At 41.3% G+C, this 8,820-nt stretch overlaps 1 protein-coding gene across 2 annotated transcripts in view; it reads left to right on the top strand.

Moving 5' to 3' along the window:
* Positions 1–302: 302 nt before the first annotated feature.
* Positions 303–8,820, top strand: part of SAXO6 (stabilizer of axonemal microtubules 6) — a 34,435-nt gene continuing 25,917 nt past the window's right edge. For both annotated transcript variants that reach the window (XM_078449704.2, XM_078449703.2), the window contains exons 1-4: positions 303–466; positions 1,499–1,613; positions 5,159–5,526; positions 6,858–6,992. In XM_078449704.2, the coding sequence (XP_078305830.2) occupies positions 449–466; positions 1,499–1,613; positions 5,159–5,526; positions 6,858–6,992 (636 nt within the window). In that variant the 5' untranslated portion in view covers positions 303–448. The remainder of the gene's footprint in view (positions 467–1,498; positions 1,614–5,158; positions 5,527–6,857; positions 6,993–8,820) is intronic.

The following is an 8,820-nucleotide window of genomic DNA, read 5'->3' as shown; positions in this document are numbered from 1 at the left end:
GGTAGCATACGAATCCCACCGGCAGGTAGACCCACAGCCACACAACGACCCTCAATACCAGCAGCCGCTGAGCTCTCCCCAGGACAAAGCTCCCGCGGGGCCCCACCCACCCGGTTCCGGGAGCCTCATTGGCCAGTCTTCCGCCCGCCATTTCTGTTAGTCGTCGGGATTTGTCACGGGAGGCGGGCGTCCCCCATTCGGGCACTGATTGGTCGAATCTTAATGACGGCAAGAAGTTCTCGGGGTCTCTATTGGTTCTTAAACCTCAGAATGGGCGGAGAAAGGCAGAGCGTAGGGGCTCAAGGAGGGAAGCGCGGAGTGCGCCGGCGCGTAGTCGGGGACGCCAGGCTGAGGATTTTGCTAGGGAACCGACTGTTGTCGCCCCGCCCCCTCGGGGCTTTTTGTCCCGTTAACTGTCGGAGTGGCGGGGGCTCTAGCGCCGAGCGACATGCCGGTGCGCTTCAAGGTGAGGCCGTGGTCTCCAGATCCGAAGTCTGCTGGGGGGGGGGGGGGGGGGGAGTCGCGGCTGGGCGGGTGCCGGCACGGGGGCCGCGCTGGCTTTCTGCGCGGCGCTCCTGGGCCCCGCAATGCCTGTCAGCTCCCGAGCCTGCTTGCCAAGATCCTGAGGGATGCTTGTCTCCTCCACCTAGCTCCCTCTCCGCTCACACACATTTCCGAGTTGCAGTATGGAGGCGTTTGGTGGTGTTGAGAGAGATTGATTTTGGAGGGCACAGGGGAGTGGTGATGGAAGGAGGGCGCTTTGTAAAGGGATCTAAGGTGGCTTCAGATTGGAACACCTGTAGCCCATCTCACATCTCAGCCTTTTACCCTCCGCCCCCTACCTGCCCTTTAAAACTTTAAAGTGCCTATGTCTTTTAAAGGATCGAGAAATGGGACCCTGGCTAGGTAAAGATAGGGTGTAAGAAATACACAGTTTTCATATTGTGCGTAAGTTTCAGGTAGGTGGTAGGGGTCAGGGTCAGGCACCCATCAGCATAACAGTTGACCACATCCTTCCACAAACCCTGTTTTATTCTTTTATCTTAAGGGCTTGTATCCAGAATGGGATGGGAATTCGTCTTTGGTTGACTTTACAACATTTCGAGAGGTACTAGGCCTAATACCTGATACTGTGTACTCATTGCCAGCGTAATCAGTAAGGATAATTATAGCGATGGGGATTTAGATTGTCACCTGTTATCAGACAAGAGCTCAGGCTTTGGAATCAGACAACCAGCAAAAAGGTAGCTGCTCAGGGAGTCGGATTCCTGCCAGCATCTGCCTCAAGTGGTTGTGAGGATTAAAGGATAGAAGACGTGTGAACTGCTTAGCACAGGGCTGGGTAAATATTAGTTGTTATTAGGGAGCTCTTCTGTGTTTATCAATCTCCAGGCTTTCAACTCTTTTCATGGTTCCGAAATTATTTTACTGATGTCTTTTTTTTTTTAAAACAATGTCCATTAATTGCGTTGTACTTAAATTTTATTTTGTATCTCAGGGGCTGAGTGAATACCAGAGAAACTTTCTGTGGAAAAAGTCATATTTGTCAGAGTCCTATAATCCCTCGGTGGGGAGAAGGTACCCATGGGCTGGACTTAGATCGGATCAATTAGGTAAGCTGAACAAACTAATAGTCGTTGTAACTTAAGTAAAGCTTGGGGTTAAGTTTGCAAAAATGATTAAGAATTGTGAAGCATTGTTCCATTGGTCTGGTTGACATATTTGTTTAACAGCTATTTACTGAGGGCTTGCTATAGGCCAGGACTATTCCCAGCTTCTAGGGACATAGCCTTGAATCAGACAAAGACCCTTAATTGTGGGCAAAAAAAGTAAACAAGTAACTCAATAAATAAACTAGGGGACTTCAAGTTGTTATAGGCTAGCATATAGATAACTTGAGGGAGGGGTGGGTTGGAGGGAAGCCACTTTAGCTTCAGTGGTCAAGAAAGGCCTTTCTGAGGAGTCATACTTGAGCTGAGATGGGATGGCTGAGAGCAGTCAAGCCTGGGGAGGTGTTCTCCCAAGGTCTTGAGGAAGGGAAACTTAGATTAAGTAGCTTGCCCAAAGTTCATAGCTAGTAAGTGGCAAAACCATGATGTGAAATCAAATCTGTTTTGTTGAAAGCCCATGAGTTCATAGGCTGTATTTTTGTCATCACACATGTTTCCTCCTGGTATCCCAGGGAAGTCAGCCCTAGGCCAGGGTTTCCCAGAGAATGGTGCAGAGGAAAAGAAACAGAGTGACTTTATCCTACCTGCCTGTTTCACTGGCCCTCACTAGAATAGAAGATCTCGAAGAGCAAGGGCTCTGGTTGTCTTCCTGCCTAGTAGATGACATCTCCTCCAGTGCTTATGCAAACCAGTGTTTGAATGAATGAACGTGAGTTTGGACCTCCATTAGCTTTGATCTTGGGAAAATTTGACCTGTTTTACCAGGTGGGGTTTAGGAAGCCCATTGCACAGGATTGCTGGGAGGGATTAAATGAGATATTCCTTGTTAAGGGGCAGGTGCATATATACAGGTGAGTGCTTGGGGCCTCACATGTGAGCATGCTTTATGCATGGTATGTATGTCCCTCAAATATTAGATATTTGAAGCCAAGAAAAGAAAAGACGTATGAGAAATAAGCATAATTTTCCCAAGCCTGGGAAATTAGTAAAATGAGGAGAGGGTTTCTGGGATTAGATTTGGAGAAAAAAGGGAAAAGTGGGCTAGAGTCAGTGGTTCTTGGTTCCTCTAAAGCATCAGGATCCTTTGCCCAGAGCCTGACTTCAAACACTGGATGTCTCTGCTTCTTGGGCAAGATGGTGCTCAGTCCTCCAAATGACTCGAAATCCTACAAATTTGAGGCTCTATTAGATTAATACAAAATAAATCTTAAAGTATATATATCCCACTGATGGCCTGTTATGATACTGTGGAATTGGTTAACCAGAGTGTTGTGCATATAACATTGTAGCTTAGATCAGTTACATTTGAGGGTGGGTATGTTGAGACAAGACTGGGAGCAAAGCCACTTTAGAGTATGGTACATTATGAAAGCAGGAATGGTCTAGGGGAGGTATGTGAATGGGAAACAATTAGATTAGGGGGAGGGGCAGAGTGAGAACTTCAGAAAGGCAGGTGGGAGGAATAACAGCCATTTTACCTAGGACTGGCTGGGTGTTCTGTTAACAGTGTATTTTTTCCCCTTAGTGTATTTTTGCTGGTGCTCAGAGATTATGGCAGACCACTTGAGAATCTTCCCCTTTCATTTTGCTCTTCTACCAGAAGCCTCTCTGTGTTAGAACAGAGAGAAGTCTAGAGCAATGGTCTTCAAATTTTTGCTTTCATATCCCTTAAAAGTATTTAGAAAGTCTTTGCATCCTTTCACATTTTTTTAATGTTTATTTATTTTTGAGAGAGAGAGCGAGAGAGAGCGCATGAGCAAGTGCACGTGTGCGAGCGGGGAGGGGCAGAGAGAGAGTGGGACAGAGGATCCAAAGTGGGCTCTGTGCTGACAGCAGAGAGCCCTATGTGGGGCTCGAACTTGTGAACTGTGAGTTCATGACCTGAGCCAAAGTCGGTGCTTAACCAACTGAGCCATCTAGGTGGCCCTCACATTTTTAAGTTGACATTTAATTTTTTTTATCATAAGTGTAACAAATTCAGTTTGTAACAAAGTGAAATCAAAGGATGTGATTTCTGGCATATGGAATATCATGCATATGTTTCACTTACGTTCTGTTAAAACTTTGGAGCAGCCAATATAGCTGATTCACTTTACGGTAAATGTTCATCATATAAGTGGTAAAGTCAGTCCTCATTGGCAAACTAATCAGGCAAATTAGAATTATTTGCTGTGAGAACAAAGTCTAACTTTATTTTTCAATCCCTATAAATGTGTTAACATGTGTTAACATATATTCATTTCACATGACAACCCTCTTACCCCTGAATTTTAATTCTAAGATAGTTAGATGGGAAAAGTGTGAAGATGGGTGAAATAAGGCACTATTCTTTTGTTATTTGTCATCTCTGCCTTCTTTGCTTTGCTGTCAGGTACTCTCTCTTGGTAGTTATACTTTTTTGAATTGTCCCTTTGTCTTTCCCACCTACGAGAATTTTTTATTCCTTGGGGCTGGCTGAGAGGTGTGTCTTCCTTTTGTGAAGTGGGAAGGCGGGGGTGGGAACGAAGACTACAGACAGCAGGTGCAACTCTCAGGCAGACCAACGTTGGGATATAGTGCATACAGAGTTAAGATCTGCAAAATGATTCCCTTACACGGCCCATTTCTGCTTATCCCCTAGAATGTCTCCATATGCCTCCAGACACATATGCACCCAGTTTGAAGACCACTAATCTAGGGAAGTCTTGTAAGGGAGGGGACCCTGGGTTCCATGGCCAAATCATCCTTGACAGAGGCTAAAGAACTCATGCCAGATTTTCAGTCCATCTTTCCTCTCCTTCCCTCTAGTCTCACTCTTTCTTCCCCACCCTGCTAAGTCGTCTTTCTATTTAAAGAATGGCCCCAAACTAGGACAGTGTCCCAGTGGCTGTCATTCCACAGAGCTCCTCTTACTTGGGTAGAAGGTTAAGTTTTTTGGACATTTGCTTGCCAGACAGAAATATAGAGAAATAGTATCTTAGCTCTTGTTAAAAGGGTTCATTCTCTTTAATTCTCAGGAAATCAAGGCAAATGTAGAACCAAGATCCAGCATAATGACATCTCATCCCTTCTCACCTTGGTCTACTGTGCATAAGAGAAGCTTTGTGAAAAGTTCCAAATTTTGACAGTACCAGGGCCCATTGTTCTGTTAAGTAGCACAGGAAAGTAATTAGAAACGGAGGCAACATGTCCTGCTGGCTTTGCCAGGCCCGTCACGTTGCGATTCTAGTGACTTGTGTTGGGGTAACTCGAACATTGTGACCCCAATTTTTAATATTTTTTATGTCAGAAAAATGTTAATACTTTTTAAAAGCAAAATTAAAGATTTTATGTTGAAGAACGAACTATACCTATTTTTTTTTTATCTTGCAACTTTAAGGACATTGTGTGTATCTCACCTGGGATTTTTCAGTTCCATTTCTCCTCTCTTAAGTGTTATTAAAAGTTGTCTTTGTAACTTTATGCTATGGTAGAGCTTTATGGCTATTTCTGTATACTGTATTTTGTAGGAATCACAAAAGAGCCAAGTTTTATTTCAAAAAGAAGAGTCCCTTATCATGATCCACAAATTTCAAAATCTCTTGAGTGGAATGGAGCTATCTCAGAGAATGATATTGTGTCACCAAAACCTGAAGCCACAGAAACAGAATTACAAGAAGCAGAACAAAAAGAAGATGTTAACCAAGAAAGAGTTCTTGCACTAGAAGCCTCCAGGGTTCCCAAAAGAACCAGGTCTCACTCTACAGACTCCAGAGCTGAAGGGGCTTCAGATATTGTGGAAAATAATGAGGATGTAATAGAAGGTCATATACCGGTTAATGAAAATGGGGAACTGGAGCATTCTACCAAGCTGCTTTCAGAAAATGTAGATAATGGGGTAGGTATATTCACAGTATTTCTTTTCAAAAGCATAGAATTCTTTGTAAATGTCATCATTTCACTAATACTACATTTTATGCTTAAAATTTTTCCATTGTTTTATTTTTTTAATCTAATGTCTTATAGAATAGTTAAGAGGCTGTTGACTTTAGTTATTATGAGTTCTATTCTTTTTTTTTTTTTTAATTTTCTTTTTAATGTTTGTTTATTTTTGAGACAGAGAGAGACAGAGCATGAGCGGAGGAGGGTAGAGAGAGAGAGGGAGACACAGAATCCGAAGCAGGCTCCAGGCTCTGAACTGTCAGCACAGAGCCTGATGCGGGGCTCAAACCCATGAGCTGTGAGATCATGACCTGAGCTGAAGTCGGACACCCAACCGACTGAGCCACCCAGGTGCCTCTTATGAGTTCTATTCTTAATAGTTGCCAGTTTGTACTGGTTATACTAAGATATCTCTTCATTGGATGGGCAGCCTGCCTCTGGATTTTATTCATCAAATATCAGCACCAAAGTCCTAAGGGAGAGATCAAATTGAGACAGAGAAGGGGAGTAGTAAGCCATTACCTCTGGCAGGGGTGGTGAGCTGACTTCTACCTAGGCCCTTTTCAATTTCTTATTGTGGACACAAACAACATCTCACTTGACAGAATACAAAAGGAAGGGCAGTTCTGGCAGGATCTCAAAGATCTTAGAGTTCTGCTCTCCTATGTCACACCTGGCCTGTGGAACATCCCTGCAAGCACATAAGCATAGGCTTTGGGGACCTGTGCAGACATCTCGCTGCCTCCCACATTTTTCTCCAGTCCACTACCTCTTCCCCATTTCGTGTCCACTGTGGACTGGAACCACGGAGAGGCATTCAGAAGTGTTGGTGAAGAATCTGTGGCTCATTGCAAAAACCAGGGGGTACAGTAGAATCAAGGAAGGTGATGTGTAAGTGGTGGGCAAGGGAAGGGGTGTCGCAGAAGCAATGTGTGAATAAGGCAAGGTGCTGCTGTTTCTTAGTCATAGATTTAATTGTGAAAAATTGGTAGGAAGAGACTGAGAGGTGCTATCTTTTTCTGGGATGCACAATGATCCATTGACAATATTCAGAAAGAAATTTTAAATAGTTTAAAAGAGAGATCATCAATTAAAAAGAGTTTGCTGTACAACGGTGTGCATGTAATTAACAATACTGTATACTTAAAAATTTGTTAAGAGGGTAGATTTCATGTTATATGAAATATGTTATAATGTCTTTTTGGTTTTTGTTTTTACCACAGTAAAAGAAAAAGTTTGAACAGAAACTTTTAATGACTGTGGGTGGGGTTTTTCTTTCCCTAACAGTTGAATAGAGTTCTTCGGAAGAAAGCAGGACTGACTGTTGTTCCTTCACATGATATCTTGAGAAATTCTGAATATCAAAGGCAGTTTGTTTGGAAGACCCCTAAAGAAGCTGCTCCAGTTTTTACAGCCAATCAGGTAGTTGAATGGATATAATATATTTTTAAGTATCATCCTCTGATCTAGTAATGCAGATTTACACAGAACTAAGGGCTAAAAGAAATTAGGTACTTCTTCAGTGAGCCTGGAGGTAGGTTCTAGAAAAGTGAAAATAAGAGTTTTCCTAACATCCTTCTGTTACTTCGATCTATAGTAGTAATATGACACTATCCTAGGCCACTGATGGTCACTGTTGCCAGATCCATCACATACGCTAAATATGAGACAGGGTAATGAAGCATGAGGACTGGTAAGTTTTTGCATGCTGCGAGATTTTGTTTATTTAATAAAAAAATATTAAATTGCTTTTATTCTAAAATACTGTGTTTTGTTGACTAATATGTTGCATGTTTTCTGTCTGGTAAGAAAGGCATAACTACCCTGAATATTTTAAGAAAATACAAAATATGTTAAAAATAATACAAGATACATAATCTTGTTTTTGTATCAAGTGAGCAGTAATAGAAATTGTCATTTTGATGACATTTATAAACTTCAAAAGCTATGATGGTACCTAAATGTGCTCCTAGATTTCTTTGTATCTTGTACCGTTTTTTGGTGCTCGACCACCATTACTAATAAACACTCAATATTTTACTACTGTCATCCTCTAGACAGTTTTTAGGCTTTTAACTCTCATTTATATTCTTAACCATCCTTCTGGGCCTGGGTAAGGAAATACTTGCATTTAGAATATCTTCAGAGGCCCAAGACAGCCTAGACTTTTCTTCTTCTAGATCTTTGCATTTTCTTTATGAACACATACACATCCCTTCATACACCCTTATGGCTCATTTTCTCCTGTATCTCAACATTTGTTTGTAAACTTTATATACCCCTCAGGACTGAGAGGGTAGATTCAACAAGACAATAATATCAGTCCTCTTACACTAATGTAATAATTCTAGTGATCCTAAAAATTGTGGCAGCTTTGGGCTTACTTGTTATTCAGGTTTCTAAAAAAACTGTGAAATTTGTAGAACATTTTAGAAGCATATAAAATAGCTAAGGCAACGTATGTCCCCTTCATGAACCCAGTAGAGGATCAGTACTTCTTTTGTTGGCTCACAAGTGTTCTTGGATAGTAAGTGTGTGTATCTACAAAATCACTCCCTGAAAATTGTAGCTGTTCAGTTTTTGTAGAACATTTCATCTTTAAGCTAAAGCTAATTCAAATCAAAGCCCCATTGACAGCTTTTATATATTTCAGTGGAGACATTGTATAGAAAAGCCCTTTTTATAGGACCAAAGTATAATATAAAATAAATCATTAGCAAACCTTCACTGGTAGTTTTATTGCTTTCATTAGTGGGAGTTTCAGAGAATTTGGGGGGAAAGTAAATGCTCTTTGTCAATTCAAAGTATATCATTTTCAGGGTCTGTGGATTAAAGAGTCCTGTGACAGAAATTTTCAATGCTTGTTGATAGGGAACTTCTGAAGGAGCTATTCAGCTCTATTTTATCAAACACCTGTTTTCTAAAAAGATGTCTTATATTAATATGTAAAGGAGTCTGAATAATTTTTGGCAGAAAAGTCCTTGAGGTTATACTCGGGAAAAGATACTCTGGATTTGATCTGTATGAAGATGTGTTATTCAGCATTGCAAAGCTATAATATACCTTATTTGTGGTCCACATCTTTTCCTTTTGCTTTCTTTGTAATCAGTGATAATATACCATAAAATAGAAACCCTATTATAAAATACTAAGGATAAAGGGAAACATTTAAAAACAGAAACATCATTATTACCTGATTTTTTCCCCTTGCATTGAGCTAAAAATAAGCAAAGGAATAAAAACAACAACA

This window comes from Panthera onca, chromosome B4 (genome assembly GCF_046562875.1).
Source record: "Panthera onca isolate mPanOnc1 chromosome B4, mPanOnc1 haplotype 2, whole genome shotgun sequence".
Lineage (NCBI taxonomy): Eukaryota > Metazoa > Chordata > Mammalia > Carnivora > Felidae > Panthera > Panthera onca.
Note: the sequence above shows the minus strand (reverse complement) of the source record. Positions and strands in the feature narration are given on the sequence as shown.